At 39.2% G+C, this 24,438-nt stretch overlaps 2 protein-coding genes across 6 annotated transcripts in view; one reads left to right on the top strand and one right to left on the bottom strand.

The window, feature by feature from the left end:
- Positions 1-10,419, bottom strand: part of DIS3 (DIS3 homolog, exosome endoribonuclease and 3'-5' exoribonuclease) — a 37,185-nt gene extending 26,766 nt beyond the window's left edge. Inside the window, exons 1-5 of one of the 2 annotated variants that reach the window (XM_066380781.1) lie at positions 10,005-10,108; positions 9,851-9,920; positions 9,435-9,592; positions 3,974-4,167; positions 3,533-3,606 (exon numbers count right to left, since the gene is read on the bottom strand). In XM_066380781.1, the coding sequence (XP_066236878.1) occupies positions 3,533-3,606; positions 3,974-4,067 (168 nt within the window). In that variant the 5' untranslated portion in view covers positions 4,068-4,167; positions 9,435-9,592; positions 9,851-9,920; positions 10,005-10,108. Of the gene's footprint in view, positions 1-3,532; positions 3,607-3,973; positions 4,168-9,434; positions 9,593-9,850; positions 9,921-10,004; positions 10,109-10,183 lie in introns of those variants that run through there. The other variant, XM_066380780.1, reaches the window with a different exon arrangement.
- A 297-nt stretch (positions 10,420-10,716) lies between these two features.
- The window catches only part of PIBF1 (progesterone immunomodulatory binding factor 1), a 234,760-nt gene continuing 221,038 nt past the window's right edge, over positions 10,717-24,438 (top strand). For 2 of the 4 annotated variants that reach the window (XM_066380784.1, XM_066380782.1), the window contains exons 1-3: positions 10,924-11,060; positions 11,999-12,291; positions 20,320-20,420. In XM_066380784.1, the coding sequence (XP_066236881.1) occupies positions 12,040-12,291; positions 20,320-20,420 (353 nt within the window). In that variant the 5' untranslated portion in view covers positions 10,924-11,060; positions 11,999-12,039. Of the gene's footprint in view, positions 11,061-11,998; positions 12,292-20,319; positions 20,421-24,438 lie in introns of all 4 variants that reach the window. The other 2 variants (XM_066380785.1, XM_066380783.1) reach the window with 2 other exon arrangements.

Here is a 24,438-nt window from a genome sequence, read left to right as displayed (position 1 = left end):
TGGGATACAATATGTGATTATCCATGGTAAAGAACTTACATACAGAATATAGTAAGAACACTTACAATTCAATAAAAAAACAAATAACCCAACTAAAAAATGGGCAAAGGATTTGAATAAACATTTTTCCAAAGACAGACACACACATATAGCCAACAAGCTCATGAAAAAATGCTTATCACCATCAGTTATTAGGGAAATGCAAATCAAAACCACAATTAGATATCACTTGCCACCCATTAGAAGAGATATAATCAAAAAGTTAGATGATAACATGTACTGGTGAGGAAATAGAGAAATGGGAACCTTCATACATTGCTTATGGAAATGTAAACTAGTGCAGCCACTTTGGAAAACACAAATATATCTGAAATACTGAAAAACAATTTTGGTAATACCTCAAAAGTTAAACATACAATTATCCTATGACTCAGCAAACCCAGCTGCATATACCTAGGTATATACCAAAGAAAATGAAAAATATGTCCACACAAAAACTTGTACAAAAATGTTCACAGCAGCATTCTTCATTAATAGCCAATAAGTGGAAACAACTAAAATGTCCATCAACTGATGACTGGATAAATAAAATGTGGCATATCATTCTATGAAATATTATTCAGCATAAAGGATATGAAGTATTGATATCTGCTACAACATGGCAAAGCTGAAAATATTATGCTAAGTGATAAAAGCCAGTCACAGAAGGCCACATACTGCATTAATTTATTGATATGAAATGTCCAAAATAAGTGAAGTTATAGACAGATTGCTTAGGGCTGGAGCAAGGGCATTTCAGGAGGAGATTGTAAGTGGTATGGTGTTTCTTTGACAGGGGAAAAAAATATTCTAAAATAGGTAATAGTGAAGTTTACAGAATTCTGAGAATACACTTAAAAAAAATCTACATTTTAAATGGATAGGTTCTATGGTATATGAATTACAGCTCAATAAAACTATTTAAAAAAAAGGGTCTGCCAATCTCTGCTCCAGTTAATCTCATTGGTCTTACGGTTTTAGTAGAAGACTTCAAAATGTATGTCTAATCTACACCTCCCTTGTGAGCTAGATTTGTATACCCAACTAATCATACCATAAGGTACTTGGAGCTCTGATAGGTATCCCAAAGTTACAATGCCTAAAATTATACTTGTGATTTTCTATCTAATATTGCTTCCTCCTTCATTTTGTACAAGTAAAACAATACTATTTAGCTAGCTGGTTAGATAAAACACCTAGTCATCTGTATTTCCTCATAGCCCCAACCCAATCCATCACCAAGTTCTAAAACATCTATCTATGAAATACACCCAATATCTGAGTACTTCTCACTACCTTATTCGCTACTATCATGGTCCAATTCTGCCTTCTCTCCCCAGAAGAGAAAATATTCTCCTAGCTGGAAAATCTTGTTTCTAATCTATTCTTAGAACAGCCGGATAGATCATATTATTGCCCTGCTCAACAGCTATCCAGCAGTAGGAGCAGTAGACTACACTCCAGTACTTCCCCCATGACTCACTGTATACTACTGTTCTGTGCCTACAGTTCTAACTTCATTATTAACACTTCCACATTTGCTCACTCCATTCATTTTAGCTCTTTCTTGATCTTACTAACTTATTCTAACCTTTGAACTCGCTGTTTCCCATGCATGAAATGCTCTTCCTCTAATAATACCATGGCTAACTCCTTTATATAATTCATCTAAAACGACCCTATCTGAAAGCAAACGAGCTTAGTTAACATCCACCACATCTTGGCTTAGACATTACTTCTATCAAAAACCTGGACATCCCAAATTTGAGTTAGATGCCCTTGCTAAGTACAGTCCATTCTGTACTTAGTAGAATCTAAGTACAGGATTCTACTATCCTGCTTGTTTTGAAAACACTAATTGTTCCAATGCAACCAATAGATTAGAAAAGATGAAGTGAATGAAGAAAACTGTACCAGGTGAACTAAGCTGCACAGGAATCCACAAACACATATACACCCAAACAGCCTCCCAAACAGCCACAGTCACCTCAGATCACCATGTGTTATAAACCACACCGTCTTCATCTGCTCTAACTTTCTAAATTCAGATAGCCCTCCTTCTACCACTTCATGAGGTTTCTGAATATGTGTTCCTAATTACATTTTTACATGAGTTCTGTGGTTTTCATTACACGATACTACATAGCACAGTGAATTTGAGAAGCACACATGTTGTATTACAACAAACCTGACTATAATTTCACCATATCCTGCACTTGCCCAACCACAGTACTGAATCAAATACTGTATATTACCAATGTTAGATTACTTTTTTCTTCTAGATCAGTGCTCTTCAAAACAACTTTGTGATGAAGGGAATATTCTTTTTGTAATGCCCAAAACTGAAGCCACTAGGCACAAGTAGCTCTCAAGCACTTAAAGTAGATAATGCAACTAAGAAACTGAATTTTTAACTTGAATTAAATTAAAACAGCCACTGCAGCTAGTGGCTACAAATTAAGGCAGGGCAATCCTAAATCTGTGTTCCAAAAATCAAGCCCAGCTTTTATTTTCTCACTTCCATTTAGTTTTGTGAAGTGGCTGGTTGTAGGTCAACAGAGAAGTGAAAGAATACTATGAAGAGTGGATGTATGTATAATATTCTATTACATAAAATCTAAATAATAACAATAGCTACCATTTAACCTGGCCATGTGCCAGGCACTGAAATAAGAATTTTATTATCTCTACTGCTATTATCTTATTCAGTCCTATAACAACACTGTGAAGTCACTATTGCCGAACATACTTTACATGTGAGGAAATGAGGGCTCATGCAGTTTAGTGATCCCCTCAGCATGCCCTCTCACATCCGCTATCACAGTGGTCCACCTGCTTCTAATCTTGCCCTTGATATAGGGCATCATCTTATATATCAAGTTTTTAGAGTGCTCTTTCAGGGAAATAACATTTCTAATCATTCTCACCCATCCCTCCAGGCACTTTTATATACCCTCAATTTCTTTAAGCCTGCCATTACATGGTAGGGAGTCCAGAATCCCATCTGCTATCATCTCTTCATAGCAGTCCTCCAGGAAGATCTTTATAAGATAGTTTCAAAATGACTGACCTAACAGAACAAATTCTAGTCCTCAATATCAGGCCCCTCCTCTTCATGTTCTACCTCTTAGACTTCCCTCCCTCCTCCTTTGGAATTACTGCTACAGCTGTACGCTCTGTCTGCAATGCCCACCACTTCTGTCAATTACATACTCTTATTCACAAACCAGCCATGGGTTCCTTTATTTATTCATCAAACAGGCCTACCAAATGCTGGATCCTACTCAGGTTGTGGAGGATATACTGGCAAACAGCGCTATTTTAAAAAGTCAAATCTTTCAGGAATGGCATTTTGATTAGCCTGTTACAGCCACTCTTATTGTCTATAACCCAACTCCTCTTTCAATTCCCACCAACACTCCAATTTTTAAATTTTATAACCCAAAGTGGCCATGTTTATAGCTTCACTTTTCAGAAATGAACTCAAACATACCCCTTCTTCAGACAAGCAAGCAAGACGATCTATGAGCTCAGGGTTAGCAGTTAGGCTCTTTACATATTCTTCACCTGAAAAACAAGTTTCAGTATTCCTGATAAATGCAAATGTTTTTTGTTTGTTTTCTTAGATATAGAAGCACATCAATAATCCTGTTTGTGATGGTAGATCTGTCAGTTTGGCGGGGAAGCTTGTATCTGTTCATAGGTCAAGCATTTCTATGAGCTTTTATTGCTAAGCCAATTGCAAATAGTGATGGGGAAATTAGCCACCAGACATCACAACACAGAGCTCAGAAATAAGGAGAAATTTAAAAATGCAAAAATATCACATAAGATAATACAGGACTATGAAAATATTAGAGTCAGGTGAATTTCTGGTGATAATTTTTACATGCACTTGCAAACATGAATCAATAGTTTCTACATTTAGACTTACAAGTGAAAGCTGGTATTCCTTCTTCTATGGCTTTCTCTTTATTTTTCCTGTCATTTGTTATGAAGATAACTTGCAGCTGATTCTCTGCTGACATTTTCTTCAAATGTTCATTGTACCATTTTGCTGCCACTCTAATGGCTCTATCATTCCTGTCATTAGAATTTTCTCCCTGCTTTTGTTCTACATAAGTTTCTCTAAATGTAAAAGAAAGAGAAATTAAAAAAAAAGAAAAGAAAATCAGTAATATATAGTATATATATATATACATACATATATATATATATATATAAAGTCTTAGGACATAAATGCTTAATAAGTGCTAGATTTAAAAATCAATGGTATATCTTTTTCTCTTGAATGTATCCTATTTATATTTCAAAAAGGAAATGATTAGCATCCTTATAGTTATGTTCCTCAGACATAATTTGCCTGAGAAAAGAAAATCATGTTATTAATGGAACAATAAAAAGGTTAAAAGAATATTATTTTGCCAAAAGAAAAATCAAGATTAGAATTTATACTCAAGTTGCAACATCAAATAAGCGATGGCTTGTTGGAAAAACTACAATAAAACTTTGCAAGTCTGATAATGAGATTTCATTTTAACTGTAGATTAACAGTTATAAATACAATTAGATGACTTATGATCATATGATTCTATAAGCATTAAATACATAATGCATGCAAATTTTCCATGTTAAACATGCAATAAATGCCAAAGGCTATTATCTAGAGAAAAAGACTAGATACTGTATAGATATGATTGCATATCCCTTCCTATCACCTCTGAACTCCCCAATATGCCAGCATACTTCTTTATTTAAATCTGTTTTTCAAGCCAAATTTAAGTACAATAAGAAAACTAAGTACAATACTTTCTAGTGCTTAAAGATATTAGATTCAATTTTAAATTTTTAAACTTATTTATAATAGTTTTAGCGTTATTTTATTCTTTACCATTAAACACACACACTAATGCTGTCAGTACAATCATAAATTTTTGAATTGGTTTTAGCATGAGTTGAGCAACAGAATCTTAGATGAGATTTGCACAAGTGTCCTAAGATCCAAAATTTTTCTGGTCAACCCCAGTACTGCTAAACTCTATTCACTGCACTTAGGCTAATAACCTCTGATTAGGGGTCTGATGATCATGCTCCACAAAATCTTGGCGTCTTTCTGCACTGAAAAACAAGTGACAATTTTGCTTGAGTTCACATACAGTATTATATTAGTTTCAGGTGTACATCCCAGTGATTAAACATTGTATAAACAATGACTTCTGTATCTATAAGTGTTTTTCTGCTTGTTGATAAATTCAATTGATGTTATATTGTTCATATTTTTTATGTCTTTTTTTTCTTCTTCTAATTAAAGACTACCTATTAACTTTCTTGTACTGTTTGGTGGTGTTTAACTCCTTTGCCCTTTTCTTGTCTGGGAAGCTCTTTATCTGTCCTTCAATTCTAAATGATAGCCTTACTGGATACAGTAGTCTTGTTTGTATGTCACTTTGAATATTTGCCTCCCATCCAAGTACTAACCAGGCCCGACCCTGCTTAGCTTCCGAGATCAGACGAGATCGGGCGCGTTCAGGGTGGTATGGCCGTAGACAACTTTGAATATTTGCCAATCCCTCTGGCTACAAAGTTTCTGTTGAGAAATCATCTGACAGTCTTATGGGAGCTCCCTTGTAGGTAACACTGTTTTTCCCTTGCAACCTTTAAGATTTTTGTCTTTAATTTAACCTTTTGCATTTTTTTTTAATTTTTATTTACTTTTTTTTTTTTTTTTTTTTTTTTTTTAGAGAAGAGAGGGAGAGAGGGAGACAGAGAGAGAGAAGGGGGGAGGAGCTGGAAGCATCAACTCCCATATGTGCCTTGACCAGGCAAGCCCAAGGTTTTGAACCGGCTACTTCAGCATTTCCAGGTCGACGCTTTATCCACTGCGCCACCACAGGTCAGGCTAACCTTTTGCATTTTAAGTATGATGTATCTTGGTGTGGGCATCTTTGGGTTCATCTTGTTTGCGATTCTGCACTTCCTGAACTTATATATCTATTTCCTCCACTAGATTAGGGAAGTTTTCTATCATTACTTTTTCAAACAGGTTTTTAATTTCTTGCTCTCTCTCTTCTCCTTTTAGCACCATGATGTGAATGTTGGTATGCTTGAAGCTGTCTCAGACACCCCTTACACTATCTTTATTTTTTTCGATTGTTTTTTTTTTTCTTTTCGTTGTACCTAGTACAGGGGGTCCTTGGGTTACAAGTCTCAACATATGATGTTTCATGTTTACGACACTCACTCCCATAAAAAACTGAAAAAAATTGACACGAGTGCTTCAGCTTATGCCATTAGTATTGTACTCATGGACTACGTGTGCGCATCTAGTTTGGTTGCATGTGGTGGAAGAATGTGCACCATGCAGCTTATGAGTGAGGGAGTGGTGTCCCCAGTACACTTACCTACACCATTTTGGACTGTTAGAAGCACAACGGTTCAGTTTGCGTTAGTGTGTTTCAACTTACACCAAAATTTGGGTTATGTCAGTGTCATAGGAACAGAACTGTGTTGTAACCCCAAGGATCCCTGTACTTTGCTTGCCTCCATTTCGTTTAGATTTTTTCTGTAAATTTCCACTGTTCCTTCATTTGAGACCTGTTTCTTTGTCTCCACGTGTTGGCAGCTTCCCTATGTTTGTTTCTATGCATTAGGTAGGGCTGCTACATCTCCTGGAATTGGTAGAATGGCTTCCTATAGTTGGTGTCCTGTAGGGCCCAGGAGCACAGGCTCCCCAGTCAGCGAAGCTAGGCACTCCAGCGAGCCTGTGTGAGCTGTGTGCACTGTCCTGTTGCAGTGAGCCTTGATTGTTGCTGGCATCATTGGGAGGGACTGGAAATGCCCTTCCCAGACTGACTGGCTGTGAGGACCAGATGCAGCTACACCAGAGGAGCTGCGGGGCAGAGCCGACCCTACAGGGCAGAACTTGTTTCAGTGGGGTTTCGGGCTCACCAATCCTGTCGCTTGTATGTGCTGCTCATGGAGGTGGCAGGCTTGTAATCTGGCATGATCTGCTGCTGTCCACCAGGTGCACTGGCAGTAGGGCCTCCCAGCAGGTGTAAGGTCAACTACCACCTGTACCCTGTCTGGGGACACCCAGCACAAGCTAAAGAGTGATGTGGAGAGCTGCTACTTATGCTGAGTTTAGAGGTGTCCAGGAGAGGCCAAGCTGGAGGCCAGGGCAGGCTGACTAGTGCCCGGCCTGGGGCCCCTTAACAGGCTACAGCATATGTAGAGGCCAGGTGCTGCTTGAGAGATTTTAGGAAAGTCTGAAGCATGAGGCAAAAGTGGCCATTTATATACCACTGGAAACAGCCTGGGTGGGCCTGCAGGTTGGGTAAGGTAGTATCTCAGGGAATCACCAGAGAGGGGAAAACAGTGTGAGCTAGGTTGATGGAGTCTCAGATATGGCATGAGTCTACCGGCTCTGTTGGGGGAGGGCTCATCAAAGGAACAATGGCCTCTGCCAGCACTTCTGTAAAGGAGAAAGGTGCCCCCTCTCGCTCTGATGCCAGACAACTCAGTTCTCTCTCTTAGGTCTTTGATGTCATAAAGCTCTCTCCAGCAGTAGAGCTCAGAAGAAGTAAGTCCTGTACACGGGCCCTTTAAAAGGAACTGTCTAGAAGCCTTCCATCTTACTCAGCCACAACCCCCACTGGTTTCTACAACTAGACGTTATGGGGTCTTCTCTTGTTGGCTCTGAAACCCTGATTTGCGAGGCCTTGTGAGGGGCTGGGGCCCCTTGCTCCTCGTGGGGCGTCCTCCAAAGCCAAGATATTCTTCCCAATTGTTATCCACCACATGTGGGTATGGGACCGGCATGTTCCGTGTCTCTGTCCCTCGTACCAGTCTCTATATGGCTTTTCAAAATCCCTAGTTGTAGGGCTTCCATTCAGCCAGAATTCAACGGGTTCTGAATAATCGTTCTGTAATTTAGTTGTAATTCTGATGTGACTGCAGAAAAATTCAAGTACTGCATTCACCTACAGCACCATCTTGACTGAAAGTCTAAATTTTTAAACTTCCATATTCCAATGGGATTTTATTACCAGATCTACCAGCTAATCCCTTGGTTTTTCAATGTGGTGATTTTGCCCCCTGGAAACATTTCACAAGGTCTGGAAACATTTTGGGTTTTTACAACTCTGTATATGAAAGGGGGGGTGCTACTGGTATCTAATGGGTAGAAGCCAGAGATGCTGCTAAACATCCTATGATATATAAGACAACCCAGTCACCACAAAGAAATATCCTGTCCAAAAATATGAGCAGTGCCAAGAAGCTCTGATTTGATCGAATAAAGTATACTAATCTATGTATCATAGATTTATGTAACAAAAGAAATTGCTATATCTACTTTCTAAGACCACACATTATGTTCAAAAGTAAGTCTTGAATTTGAAATATAACAAAGTTGGCCCTGGCTGGTTGGCTCAGTGGTAGAGCGTCAGCCCGGCATGTGGATGTCCTAGGTTCGATTCCAAGTAAGGGCACACAAGAGAAGCGGCCATCTTCTTCTCCACCCTTCCCCCTATCACTTCTCTCTCTCTCTCTACCCTGCCCCCTCTCGCTTCTCTCTCTCTTTTATCAGCCCAACATGTGGATATCCTGGTTCGATTTCCGGTCATGGCACACAGAAGTGCTCATCTGCTTCACCCTTCCCCTCTCACTTCTCTCTTTCTCTCTCTCTCTCTCTCTCTCTCTTCCCCTCTGGCAGCCATGGCTCAACTGGAGTGAGTTGGCCTCAGGCACTGAGGATGGCTCCATGGCCTCCACCTCAGGTGCTAAGAAGAGCTCGATTGCTGAGCAACAGGGCAACAGCCCAGATGGGCAGAACATCACCCCCTAGTGGGCTTGCCAGGTGGATCCCAGTTGGGGGACATGCAAGGGTCTTTCTGCCTCCCTTCCTCTCACTGAATTAAAAAAAAAAAAAGGATTATAACAAAGAATTCCATATTTCAACCTTATCTTCAATGTGATCAGTTAGAGGATATTAGTTTAACTTTTAAAAGCCTACTAAAAATAAATCTGCTTATATTTAAAATCTCCCCCACAAACTTTTACATCTTGTTAACCTAGGTTAGCTATTTATATAATATACTATTCAGGAACCTAGCTAGGCAAATCTTATCTACCGTTCGTTATTCTATTGCTGAACTCATACTAAAATCAATTTAAAATGAAAACATTTTGGAAATAAAAGTACCTACTATATAGCCTAGGAGTCAGAAGACCTTGGTTTTAGGATTTGATCCAATCAATGCTTATGCGGGACCTAAGCTGCGACTGTCAGAACTAAGTAAATCTCCTGTAAGTATGAAGCTTATCCGCTATCTTCTGACATCACAAATTACTACCAGGAGCCCTCCCCCAAATTTAGGTAACGATTTCTATCCTACCTATGGTGCTCATTAGTGAATGTATAGAAGTGCTTCTCCTGGTTACTAGTCACGTCTCGAATTCGTTTATATACTGGGGCACTCCGATTTCTCACTTCCTGCAGAACTGTTTGCAATACAATTACATTCCTGATGACAGGGTCCTCAAGAACATCAATCTTAAAAAAGAAAAAAAAGAAAAGTAAATTTTTTTCTATGTTCATTTATAAATAGTTTCTGTCAAACATAAAACCCTATCGGTTTAAAAAATATAAAATACACATTAAAGTTAGGAGATACTTTGCTATAAAAAAAAACCCTTCAAATCTAATAGAGAAAAGCACATATAAACAGACTAATTTTAAAACTTAGGAGAACTAAGTTCATTATCAAAGAAATACATTGGCCTACATAAGTTTCCATTAGTAGGCACTTACAAGCTGCGTGGGGGGCTCGTAGGCTGGAGGCCACAGAAGCCCAGGTCCCCCACCTCCAGACACTTACGATCTAAAGGCAGAAGAGACACCAGGAGTTAGAAAACTGACGTATCTAAAATCGTTATGACTCCAAAAACTTAAAAACAATACGCACAAGGAAAAGAACCTTGGCCGGGGATGCATGATTCCTGGGTCCCGAAGGGGTTCACTTCTTTCTCCCTAAGTGCGTGATGTTAACCAAGACGCGCCTCCTTGGGCCTCAGCTGCCGTATTTACCACACCCCTTTTTCTAATGGGACCGCCCTGCCCAAGGTTCGCCCGCCCACGACGCACCTGGTGCAGCAGCACGTTGGTGTCAGGCAGCAAGTAGTGCGGCTGCGGGCAGAGGCTGCTCGCTGGGTCCAGGGGCTGCGGCTCGAGGACCGGCCCCTCGTGGGCACTACCACATGCCGCGCAGCCCGGGGCACCGCAGCCGATGTCGTCCCGCAGATAGTGCTCGCGCACGATCTTCATCACGCCGCCCGCCCGTGTTTTTTTTAAAAAAGTCTTGGACTTCAGCATCTTGCCTCGTGGCGCGGAATCCCGACTGCCACGGCGCTTTTCCGGCGACAAGTGTCAAGCTAGGACCGCTGTGGCACAACTATCCTTTATCCAGATGTTCGCCCTTTCCCGCTCCGAGATACTAGCGAACACCTCTCGCGGGAAAACGTCGAGACTGACGTTGGTTGGCTCTACGAGAGCTGCGAGGATTAGTCGAAAGAGGAGGCGGGGCGATCCCAGAGCCATTTCTGCCCAGGATGTGGGCGGGGCCCGCCTCTGGACTCCAGTTCCCAACATGCTTTGCTTTCCGTGCCGGGGGTGGGTCCGGGCTAAGTTCCGGCGGCTTGGGCGTCTGCGCGCTGCCGCTTCCACTGTCCTCTTCTGGGTGCAGAAATGGTTGTCCTGGTTACAGGTGCTAACGGTCCCGGTCCTGAGATTCGTTTTTGAGGTGCTGCAGCCTGAGCTGCTGTGTGAAGAAGACGCCTTTAGCTCTTTGAAGTGGCGAGAGTGGCGGCTGGTCCAGCTTTCGACGTGGAGTAATTGAAGCTTTCGAGGTAGCTCTCGGCTATCCCTTCCTTTCCCGCCTGGAGCAAGGAATTCTCCGAGGCTGCCAAGTTTGGGTTTTCTTCGCCCTGCACGTGTGGGCAGGCCCTGATCCTTTGAAATCCAGGTGATGTTGCCTGTCCTTGGTTTCACCTATCCTTACTCTTTGGTCTGTAAAAAGGAGGGAAGTCGATCCAACTAAGGTTGCTGTTTCCCTCCCTACACATCGGTCTGTTTAGAAAATCTGGTATCTGCAATACCGCAAGTAACTCATTGTACCGTGTATTATAGTAAAACAGAGGAGTAACTCCTTTTGAAAGAGTAAGAAGTTCGATTTAGAATTCTTGAGTTTTTTCTCTTCTGTCCTCTTGTTTTCATTCTATCAGCAAGCTATAAAAAAAAGTTCTTTCACTGCATCCCTTTTTAAAAAAAAAAATCTTTTAGTTGTGCCTCATTGCCTGCAGAAGGTCGACATTTGGCATTCGAGGCCCTCCACAAGCTTGATTATTAGGGTTGTCTGTATGTCTGTGTTTGGTGGGTGAGGGGAGTCTCTACTTTGTTCGCAAAGACTTGGCCCCAGTCTGACAGCCTCAGTCTCCCGCTGGCGTACACTTACTTGCTCCACTTCTATACCAACCGTAACACCTGCAAGCTTTTCTTTATTACTGCTTCTTCCCAAATCCTCCGAGATTCTATCTCCGTCTAACCTTCTCCTGACCCAATCAGAAGTGATTTCTCTAATATTTAGTATGTGCTGCTTTTATTAGTAACATCAGTGTTTTCTCTTTTTATCTCACACATTTTTTGGTCTCCTCCAAGTAGGACTTCTGCTCCCAGGGACTGGATTTTTTTATTCAGCCAAATGCCTTAGTTCACAATAGGATTTAATGAATTTGATTTAATATTTTTCATCTGAGCAGTAATTTACTAATCTGTCCTGGATTTGGGGTCCTCAGATTGGCTAATAATTATTTAGGATCCTTAGCATCTTATCTTTTTAATATACTTTATGCAATCCACAGAGAATGTTTGAGTATATTTAAATTAATATTTTTTAACCTACAGAAAATTGAAATAGAATTGGAGAAGAAAATTGACCCATAATAATGTCTCAGAAAATTGCCAAGGGATCTAAAAAAATAAATGTCTCTAGCTCACTGGAATCTGAAGATATTAGTTTAGAAACAACAGTTCCTACAGATGACATTTCCTCATCAGAAGAACGAGATGGTAAAATCAAAATCACCAGGCAGCTAATTGAACGGAAAGAACTGCTTCATAATATTCAGTTATTGAAAATAGAGCTTTCTCAGAAAAATATGATGATCGACAGTTTGAAAGTAGATTATCTTACAAAGGTAAGTTTGGGTGTAAATTTTGTTATCTAAATGATTTATTTTGTTCAAGCTGCAGATAAGTAAGAATTAAATTTTTATGTATATAATCTGAACTTGAAATATATTTATGACTTCAAGAAAATAAGTATATTGTCTTGTATAGCTTTAAAAAGCTGGTTTTAGAAGGGGCTGTAAGTGTGAATAGTGTTTCTGTGTATCAAAAGGACTGAAAGAAGGGAAGACTTAAAGGTGGGCAGGGATAAATTGCTTCTGTAGGATCAATTTTTCAAATCTAGCATGTGTGAGATATATTTTCTTAGGTGTTTTTTCTAGCCAAGTCTTTTTTTGGGACAGAGACAGAGAGAGAGAGTCAGAGAGAGGGACAGATTGGGACAGACAGGAAGGGAGAGAGATGAGAAACATCAATTTCTCCTTGTGGCACCTTAGTTAGATGTTCAGTGATGGCGTTTTCATATGCGCCTTGAGGGGGCGGCACAGCTGAGCCAGTGACCCCTTGCTTAAGACAGTGACTTTGGGCTCAAGCCAGCAACCTTTGGGCTCAAGCCAGCGACCCCATACTAAAGCTGGTGAGCCCACACTCAAGCCAGATGAGCCCGCACTCAAGCCGGCAACCTCAGGCTTTCGAGTTTGGGTCTTCTGTGTCCCAGTCCAGCACTCTGTCTACTGCGCCACCACCTAGTCAAGCTTTTCTAGCCAAGTCTTCTGCTCCATTGGGAACTAACCTTGATATGACTAGTATGATAGAGAAGAACCAAGATCATAATTACTATTTAATCAGTATAATTCTTTGCCTTGGAGATTTGGTTTCTTTGGTATCTTTGTATTTAATAGTTACTATATTTGTCTTTCAATATGATAGTTACTGTGTTATAGTACCAAATGTAAATTGTTACCATAGTCTTTAACAAATGGTGTTTGCCAAAAAGAAGTGTGGCAGGAATAAAAGGAGGACAAAGATGCAGGACAACTTGATGAGGAAGTAGGATTGATCTGTAGCTGGCGGAGCAGCATGACCCCAAAAGAGGCAACAGAACACATGCTCCCTGAAGTTAGATTTCTTACATCTTATACACCTTTACAGCTTTAGCTTTCACATGAAAATGCCTGATTTCTATGACTTCTTGGTTTGCAGGCCTACATGACTTTCGTGTCTCTGGGAGGGACGGTGTAAGGGGGGCGGTGGGGTGGGTTGTGTCCTTGACTTATTACTTATTTTTCTCTCTGGAGCTGCGAGTTCATTTCAAGGAACCAATAACAAGCAAGGTCCACAGCTGTGGTTTGTTATTTTTCAAACTTCTCTATCTGCCCTTGCTCCCTCAGTCCTCAACACTGAGGTCACAGGCTGGAGCGGAAGACCCCAGACATTGCCCCCCTCTTCTGCATTCTTCTGGGTTCTCCTCCCTCAGCAGGATATGGTATCCTGGTTCTTGTTTCTCTGCGTTATATGATTATTTACAGTTACAGAGTATTTTATGCAAGACCTGGGAAAGTTGTCACTAGCTGTAAGAAATTCATAGTGATTTCAGAAAGACGGGACACTTTTCACTGTACTACTTGTCCTGAAAAAGTCTTTTCTTTCCAGTAGCAATCCTTCCCCTTTGCTCTTCATCCCTCCTCTTCCTATCCTCCCCTCTCTGTTGTTTGTTATACCTTCTTTCTGGCTAAGTTAGTCTATAATTTTAGCCCTTGCCTATGTATGTTAATATACATATTTAAGTATCTTGTCCATGCCTCTAGGAAAATAATGTTTCCTAAACCCCAAGTCTTGATAAAGAAAAGAAATAGTTCAGGAAATTTTATTTTAATATTAATAACTTTGATACTTATTGAATTCTTATCCTGTGCCAGTCACTTTTTATGTGTTATCATATCACATTTAAATGTCTCAACTCTTATGTTCTCAGGACTACCTGACTCTGTTTGTTGTTTTAATATTTGTGTCTCTTAATAGACTGTGATGTTAATGAGACCCAGGGACTTCTTTGTATTCACTATTATGTCTCTAGTACTTAGAACAGTTCTGGCACATAGTAAGTGTTTCAACTGTTTTTTAAATGAGGGAATGAGCCCCATTTTGCTCTTGTTGAGAGAGAGCCACAGGGTTAATAGCATGCTGAGGCTATTCAGATGGAAGTGATGGAGCCAGGTAGGATTCATATCAAGAAGTCTAAATATAGCCTGACCTGTGGTGGCGCAGTGGATTAAAGCATCAACCTGGAATGCTGAGGTTGCTGGTTTGAAACCCTGGGCTGCCTGGTCAAGGCACATAAGGGAGTTGATGCTTCCTGCTCCTTCCTCCTCCTCTCTCTCTCTCTTTTCTCTAAAATGAATAAATTAAATCTAAAAAAAAAAAAAGAAGTCTAAATATAGCCCATACTCTACCCAAGTGAGTCTCCCAAAACTTAGGTTCACTATACAGTCACCTACCCACACTACATCACTTGGTATTTTATCAATGTATCTAGTGGTTACCTATCCCTAGTCCTTTACTCATAATGCTTTCACTCCTCAAATGGACTTCTGCAATTACTGACTCATATATCTTTACCTCTCAAGATCTCCTTTAATGCAGCTCATTGGAGAAGCCTGAGGTAAGTCTTCCATTCATTAATCCATCCACTCAGTCAAAAAATATTAAATGCTGGCCCTGGCTGGTTAGCTCAGTCAGTTAAAAACGTCGTCCCCAAACGAGTTTGCAGTATGATCCCCCGTCAGGGCACACACAAGAAGCAACCAATGAATGCACGACTGAGTAGAACAACAGGTAAATACTTCCCTTCTCCACCCCACCCCCCTCTCTAAAAATTAGTCAATAGATAAAACCCTAGCTTGGTTGGTTGGAGTGTCGTCCCAGCGTGGAGGTTGCTGGTTTGATTCCCTGGTCAGGGCAACGCAGGAGCAGCTCCATGTTCCTGTCTCTCCAGCTTCTGTCTCCACCCCCCGCCCCCACCCCTCCAATTTCAGACTTGCAGGGATTTTTTTGGCCTTTTTTTAAAATTATTTATTTTCAACTTGCATTGTGCTGGGTTGTAAATGGCTTCTTCCCCTTTTAAAGTATAATCTTTACATTATAAAAATGAGAGGCACTCCAGTGTAACAAATCAGAGCTACAGTTATAGATATACACAGTTTGAGTTTGAATTTCAGTCCTACTCATTACCTTGGGAAAATTCCTTCTTTTATTCCCTGATTTCCTGGGAAATAAGAATTATAATAATTTTTACTTTATAGAGTTGTTGGAAGGATTAAATTAATAATACACACAAACTTTTAGATGCCTGGTATATAATAAAATAATAATAGTGGCTACACTTATTCACCATATTATTTTTATATCTATGGTGCTTAGTATATATATTTTTTTAATTATTGTGGTTTTCTACTTGGACTGCAAATATAGAAAACTGAATTAGTCATATTCCTGAGGTTAGGACACATAAGCATCATTGATCCTTGCAAAGTCACTTATTTTGTACATTTATTCCTTTTATTCCCAAAGCTCATTTCCATTCTCTTCTCTACGCAGCTATTTTAATTTTTATGTCTTTTTAAAAAAATTTATGTTTGAAAATGGATATATTATTTTTCCTTTACATAAACTTAAATTGCATGTTTTACTTTAGATTTCATCTCTTTTATAGTAGTCCTTTTTTACTCAGCGCTGTTTTTAAATCATTCATGTTACTTGAATATTTCTGGTCGTCTATCCAACTTCTCCATAATTGTCTGTGTGCATCCACCAATCTCCCAAATTGCCTCTAACTCCTTGCTCCACATGCCACATTGGCCTTCTGTAGGTGTTTCTCTTCACTGTTAATGTTTCTTTGACGTATATATTCAGGAGTAAAATTTCTGTCTCATATGAGATATATATATATATATTTAATCTAACTAAGTGTACTGCTAAACTGTTCTCTAGAATAGCTGCCCTGCTTTGCATTCTTGTCTTGTTTATTGTATGCACAGTAGTATTATTCTGCTTAGTCTGACATCCCTTGGAGGTAAGATGTTTACTGTCATGTATATGGAGAAATGTTATATGATAGAAGAATGTCTTCCTTAATTCATTTATTTCAAAGTACCTTGAATGTAAATGTACCGTTGCAGATATTGCTTAGTTTAAAAACTGCCAAGTTAAACTGTTATGTGTTGTAGATCATAAGATGCATTCTACTTTCAGAAATGTAAAATGTAAGAAAGTATGAGTCTGAGATCAATGAAAGAATAATATTTTGCCATTTATTGATTCTCCAAAGCTTACCAATGCATTGAGCCTTGGGGGTACAAAGAAAAATCTCACATCCTCACTAGAGAATAGCTCCAGGAAAGGAACAGAAAAGGTCGGTTTTTTTGCTGACTATAAACCTGATCCTGCTCTTCACATTAAATGACTTGATTTTAAGTTACTGAATTTCTTGAAAGAATTCATTTAATCCTGGATGGTCAAGTATCATGAATATTATAGGTATTTGTCATGTGGGAAAAGATTGAATCTGCTGTCCAGTGATTCAGAGATTAAATTCAGCTGTTAAATCAGAGACTTGGAAAATGGTGACTGCCTTGTAACAGATGTACAAACTGGAGCATAAGCAAGGTAAAGATTTTGTGTCGGATATAACAGGAATCTGAAAATAAGTCACTTACATCTATTAGATCATTAGCAACCCAGGCTCCTTTTAACCGTCTGCATACCTGCTTTCATCATGTACTTTTCACTTTAAAATCATGGATACCCTCCCATATTATTTCTGTGTTACAGGCAAAAATAAGGAGAATGGTAGTTGGATAATGGGGTTCATGCCAAATTAGTCAATACCCTTAAAGAGCTTTCTCAGAAGTTCAAGCCATTGGGGGTATACAGATGATGTGTTGTGGAATTGTGCATCTAAAACCTTTATAATTTTGTTAACCAGTGTCGCTGCAATAAATGCAAATAAAAGGAAAAAGAAAAAGAAGTTTAAGCCAGTGACCGTGAGACTTGATTTTGGGGAGATAAGTAACTGGTATTTTTATTCATCAAGGCCTATTTTAATTAAGAAAATATATGATTTTTTAACATTTTTCTATACCTGTATGACACCAATACAGTGGTTATGTTTATTACAGTTTACTACTAATGTTACAGTTTATTATAGTTTATTACCACAAAGTCTTGACTCATGTTGAGTTGGTTTCTCTATATCTAAAAATATAAATAGAAACAGATAGGTCCAAGGAAACTTAAGAGTATTGATTTCTACTTCCCATTCAGTGCTTGCTGCAAATTGAAGGATAGCTGCTTAGGTCAGACTTCCTGATGCTAGAGAATTGTTGTTAGCTTTGCTCTTGTCAAATGTCAAAAACTCTTTTATCTCCCATTAAAGGAATCTGTGGGTTCCTTATTGCTTGGGAAATAAAGAGGTGCATCTTCCCAGCTTAACTCTTTGAGTTAAGGGACTTAATTTAGAAGTCCATTGACATTGTAAAAGTTGTAACCCTGAAAAAGAGTTTTTGTTCTTGGACTAACGGTATTCTTGATTTAAAAATAGTAATTATGGGGAATATGGTTATTATTTGTTGATTTAAGATATTTACTGAGACATGTTGCTGGAAATATAACAGGAATATGACAGTCTGTTTTTTATGAAGCTGACATTCAAGTGAGAGACATGATCATGAAACAAATAAGGTGTCTTCAAGGTCATGTGGCATAGCATCACTTAGCAAGGCTACTTTAGGTAAAGAGTCAGCAAACAGCCTGACCAGGAGGTGGCGCAGTGGATAGGGTGTCAGACTGGGATGCGGAGGACCCAGGTTCAAAACCCCGAGGTCGCCAGCTTGAACATGGACTCCTCTGGTTTGAGCACAGCTCACCAGCTTGACCTCAAGGTCTCTGGCTTGAGCAAGGGGTCACTCAGTCTGCTGTAGCCCCCTGGTCAAGGCACATATGAGAAAGCAATCAGTGAATATCTAAGGTGCTGCAACAAAGAATTGATGCTTCTCATCTCTCTCCCTTCCTAGAGTCAGCAAACATTTTCTGTAAAGAGCCAGAAAGTAAAGTAAATATTTTATGCCTTGCATGCCACATATGATTTATCACATAGTTGTTTTGTTTTGTTTTCTAAAAAACAACGCTTTACAAATTTAAAACCCGTTCTCAGCTCATGGGCTGTACAGAAACAGGACATGGGTCATTACCACTGTTTATTTAACCCCTGCTTTTTTTTAGATTATATAATCAGAGAAGCCATTAGCAGATTTTAAGGCAAGTGGAATTACATATCCTGATTTTTGTATTGAAAATACCACCAAAGTAATAAACTAAGGGCAGATAAGATTGAAGCAGAAGATAGTTACTAGCCTGTTGGCTTATGTAAGATTCCTCTTAAGTTTTCAGCTTCATTAACGGACAAAATTTACTGGGAAGTCAAAAACTGGGAGAAAACTGATCTGGAGGTAAAATATGAGTTCTGTTTTGAGCATGTTAAACTTTAGATTCCTGTTGGACTCCTGACTGGATTTGTCAGCTAGAGTTAAGGAAAGAATCCATGACTAGACGTGTAAGTGTATGTGTACACACATATAATACACATTAGCATTTGGATGGCACTTGAAGTTTAGGATTGGATTACATTACCTAGAGAAAGCAGAGGGCTCCAAATGCAGCAAATTAACCCGAGAAACTTGAGGTGTATACTGAGTTAGAAGGAAAAACAAAGAGGAGTTTCATGGAGGCCAAAAGATGAAACGATCAGCTCTGTCAAATTATGCTGTCAAGTAAGATAAATATTCAGAAATAATCATTGGATTGGGAATGAATGGGGGTTTTCATATCTTTGACAATAGTTTTACTGGAATAATGTGGGACAAAAACCCGATGCTTTTATGGTAAGCAGAGAAATGATACTATAGCAAAGGAAGTGGTGTCATCAAGAGAGTATTGTTCTATTTTTTTTTCAAGTGGGAGATATAACATGTTTGGTTAATGATAGGAATGATTCAGAATGAGGGAGTTTGATGATATAAGTTATTAAAGATTGACTGTTAAACTGATCTATTTCAAAGCATGAATAACAATTGGCTTGGGTTGACACAGAGAGAGAGAAAGTAAAGAATTTCCTATTTCCAAAATCCAAGTTCATAGAGGGCTTAAGAGAGGAAGAGCTTATTTGGAGAATGGCACGCTCTTACGGCTGGAACAGTGTTGCCTTTTAAGCCAGTAGGAAGAGAAGTGGTTGGCGAATGCCAGATAAAGAAGGACTAGTATATTATGCCATAAAGTTTGGAATTTATTGTGAAGACAGAATCTTCCAAAGGATTTAAAACTGAGGAAATAATTTTTTTATTGCATTTTTAAAAGGTGAAATAAAGTAAAATGGGTTTGGAGGTTGACAAAAATGGAGTCAGAAAAACCAGTGAGGAAACCATTGTAAGAATCCAGGTGATCACTGAAGGGTCTGACTGATGATTTGTCAATAGGTGTTAAAGAGAATGGAACAGTTTTGACAGCTATTTATGAAATAAACCAAATAGCAGTGTTTGATCAGAAAAACCAGTGAGGGAGAACTTGCCATATCAAGTGTGGCTCATATTTTTTTGCTTTAAAGACTAAGAAAATGCAAGGAATATAAGATTAGGAAGGTGATGACCAGTTTCCTTCTGGACACTTGAAGTAGTCAATTGAGAATGTGTAGTAGTCAGATATATGAATGTAAAGTACAAATTAAGGGTCTGGCCTTGAAATAATACCTGGGTGAGACACCAATATAAAATCCCAGTTTTCAATAGGTTTCTCAATGAGAGTGGGTTAAGGGGAAAAAATAGTCTTAAAGACAGCCTGGCAAAAAACAAAACAAACAAAAAACGTGGAGGAGGCAGCAGTTTAAACCACAGTTTAAAAGCCATTTGTATAAACAGACTAGTTTGTAGACACACCATTGTGTGTCTGTGTGTGGGGGACTATCCATTTAAAAACCTATATCTTTTTAGTGCTTTTTAATAATAAATTTGAAAATTGACCAGATAATTTACCTTTTCTTCTTTATTAAGATTGAAGAATTGGAGGAGAAACTTAATGATGCCCTTCACCAGAAGCAGCTGTTAACATTGAGATTAGACAACCAATTGACTTTTCAGCACAAGGATGCCAAGTAAGTTTTTAAAAGCATCGATACCTATTTAGCAGTAAAAATAATGTCATTACCTGCTCGTGCACACGATTTGATTATAAGCTAAAACAGAGAAATTTTATTTTTATTTTTTTAAACAGAGAAATTTTAAACCAAAGATGGTAACAGTTTTTATATCCACATCAACAAAAAGTAGGTTACTTGATACAGTCCACAAAATACAAAAAGTCAATATTCAACATTTATTCAACAAACATTGCCAATGTAACTGAACCATAAATGATAGTAAGAGCTCTCTAAACTGACCACTATTGAACCTTCTGTCTCAATTAACCTTTCATTTGCTCTGCAAAACATACTGATTGATTTTCATAGCCCTTTGAAACTCTCCTGGCATAAAACACCTTCTACAATATATATTTGCTTGGATACTTTCTTCAGCTCATTTGTGTATTTTTCAAGAATCTGTCAAGGCCTGATCAGTGGTTATGCACTGGTTAGAGCATTAACCTAGGATGCTGAGGTCCTAGGTTCAAAACCCTGAAGTCACCAGCTTGAGCACAGGGTCGCCGGCTTGAGTGTGGGATCATTGAAATTATCCCATGGTCACTGGCTTGAGCCCAAGGTCACTGGTTTGAGCAAGGGGTCATTGGCTAGACCCCCCCCCAGTCAAGGCACTCATGAGAATCAGTCACTGGACAAAAGTGTTGCAACTGCGAGTTGATGCTTCTTATCTCTCTCCCTTCCTGTTTCTCTCTCACACACACACAAAAAAAAAATCTATTGTATTTACTCACCAATATGACTATGCCAATTTTACTTATTATACTTATATAACTTAATTAAAATTATGTAAGCAAATATGAATACAGAAAAGATGTGTCATTTTTATAAAAACTAGAATGAAGTCTTTGGAAAGATTCAGTAAAAAAGAGTGACTAAAAAATCAACTTAAGTGTAAGCAAGACCGATTTTGTGATTAGGGTGTAAAAATTAAATCATTAAAAAGTATCCTCTCAGATTTCTTCCCAAGTATCTTTAAAGTTCTCCTGCCATTATAAAGAAATTGAGCTTGGAACTTATGTACAGTGATACACACACACACACACATACACTACATCCATATTTAGAAAAATCTGAAATTGATGAAAAAAATCTGGGCATATGAATGTTTATTTCTATACTTTAATTAAGGTAAATATGTAAAGTAATTACCTTTTACCTTTCTAGCATTTCACTATCTGACATTTAAAAAAATTATCTGACCAAATTATTAATCACTATCATATCAGATCGGTGGCTCTCAAACTTTAGCATGCATCAGAACCACGTGGAAGTCTTATTAGAAAAGATTGTTGGGTCCTGCTCTCAAGTTCTCATTTGGGTTGGCATCCTGCAACCTTGCATTTCTGCCAAGTTCCCAGGTGATGCTGGTGCTGATGCTGGTTACAGGTAACACTTTGAAAACTACTGCAAATAATAGGGCTTCTAATTCTTTAGACATTTATCAGATTGATTAATGCTGAGAGTGCAGTTAGGCTATTGCATTAATCCTCTTGATCACTGATAGGAGTAAAAAGTTTATGGATTCTGAATCTATTGAAGGTAAGCTGAGAGGATGTCGTAATGGATTAGATGTGGGATTTAAGGATAAAAGAGGGAAAATAAAAGGGATCCAAGGATTATGCCAACATCTTTGCCTGAATAAGTGAAAGGATAGAGTTGCTGTCCACTAGGATGGAGAAACCATAGTGGAAGAGATTTGTGAATGAAGAACAGAAGTTTATTCTGGACATGTTAGTGTAGAGTTGTCTGATTAGAAATCCATGTGGAGTTGTATGAAAAGTCTAGTCTAAAGATATAAATCTGGGAGTCATTAGGATATAGATAGTATTTAAGTATAAGACTGGATTAATTCCCAAAGAGAGTGAATATAGACAGAGGAGAGGACCAGATACCCTCGCATTAACACAAACCAGACAGTAAGATTCAGAAAGCACCATCGGTAAAATAGGAGAAAAATGAAGAGATTATGGTGTCTTGGAAGACAGGCAAAGAAAGTTATAAGGAAAGAGAGATCAATTGTGTCAAGTGTTATCATTAGGTTTGAGATGAAAGGAACTGAAAATTGATCCTTAGCAGTCTGGATGACATTGGTGGCCTGAACATTTCAGTAGGTGGGGAGAGGGGGCTGAAAACCTAATTGGCATGGGTTTCCCTGGCAAAGCATTGGAGGCAGCCTATTTCTTAGCAGTCGCAAGCCTGGCACTAGCGGCCACTGGCCTTACTCCACAGTTGGCCTCCAAGCATACTCAGCACCAGAGGCATCTATAAATTACTTTGTAGCTTATACCAAGTGGCTCCAGGAGGAGCAAAGGCAGCAGCTGATGCTGTCCTGCACCAGAACTCTCCCAAGAGGCCTCAGGACCAACATACCCTGTGGCCACCTTCACACCACACCAGATCACCTCCACAAATAACACACCCAAAGGATGGACTTGGCAGGCACCAGAGCACAGCCAAAGCAATTCCTGCTCAGTGAGGTCAGCCCAGGCACAACAGCTCCTCTGCTGTAATCACAGCCAGTCACACAGGCAGTTGGCCAGAGGGTCAATACCTCCCATCAATGTGCCAACAGCAATCAAGGCTCAGCTACAACAGTAGGGCACGTACCATCCACCGAGGGACATACCTGGAACACCTAGTTTAGGTGACTCAGGAGACTATGCCAGTGGGCCCCCTACATAGGGCCACTCTACCAAGGTAGGAGACATGGCAGCTCTACATAGAAAAAAATGGAGGCAGCCAAAATGAGACAAAGAAACATGTTCCAAATGAAATAAAATGACGAAACTCCAGAAAAAGAACAAAACAAAATGGAGACAAGCAATGTACCAGATACAGAGTTTGAAACACTGGTTGTAAGGATGCTCAGTGAACTCAGTGTGAGCTTTACCAGAGATAGGAAACAAAAAATTATCAGTCAGAAATGAGAAGTAAGCTGACTGAAATGAAGAATACACTAGAGCAGGGGTCCCCAAACTACGGCCTGCGGGCCACATGCGGCCCCCTGAGGCCATTTATCTGGCCCCCGCCACACTTCCAGAAGGGGCACCTCTTTCATTGGTGGTCAGTGAGAGGAGCACATTGACCATCTCATTAGCCAAAAGCAGGTCCATAGTTCCCATTGAAATACTGGTCAGTTTGTTGATTTAAATTTACTTGTTCTTTATTTTAAATATTGTATTTGTTCCTGTTTTTTTTGTTTGTTTGTTTGTTTTTTTTTACTTTAAAATAAGATATGTGCAGTATGCATAGGGATTTGTTCATAGTTTTTTTTATAGTCCGGCCCTCCAACGGTCTGAGGGACAGTGAACTGGCCCCCTGTGTAAAAAGTTTGGGGACCCCTGCACTAGAGGGCATCAACAGTAGATTAGGTGAAGCAAAGGATCAAATCAGCAATTAGGAATATAAGATAGCAGAAAACACCCCATCAGGGCAGCAAAAGGAATAAGGAATCAAAAAAATGAGGATAGTTTAAGGTGCTTCTTGAACAACATCAAGCATACTAACGTTTTCATCATTGGGGTACCAGAAAGAAAAGAGAGAGCAAGCAAAGAACTGAAAACCTATTTGAATAATTAATGATGGAAAAAATCCCTAACCTGGAGAAGGAAGTAGGTAAGTCCAGAAATCACTGAGAATCCCAAACAAAATGAACCCAAAAAGGCCCACACCAAGACACATCATAAATAAAATGCCAAAGGTTAAAGACAAAGAATTTTTTAAGATTTTACTTATTGATTTTACAGAAGAGTAGGGGAGAACAAGAAGTATCAGACTCGTAGTTGCTTCACTTTAGTTGCTCATTGATCCGTTGTTGTATGTGCCTTGACCAGGCAAGCCCAAGATTTCTAACCAGTGACCTCAGCATTCCAGGCTGACACTTTATCTGTTGTGCCACCACCGGCCAGGCTTTTCTTTTTTATATAATATTTTTATTTTACTGATTTTAGAGAGCAGAAGGGAGAGAGCTGGA

The sequence above is a fragment of the Saccopteryx leptura genome, chromosome 4, assembly GCF_036850995.1.
Source record: "Saccopteryx leptura isolate mSacLep1 chromosome 4, mSacLep1_pri_phased_curated, whole genome shotgun sequence".
Taxonomy (NCBI): Eukaryota; Metazoa; Chordata; class Mammalia; order Chiroptera; family Emballonuridae; genus Saccopteryx; species Saccopteryx leptura.
Note: the sequence above shows the minus strand (reverse complement) of the source record. Positions and strands in the feature narration are given on the sequence as shown.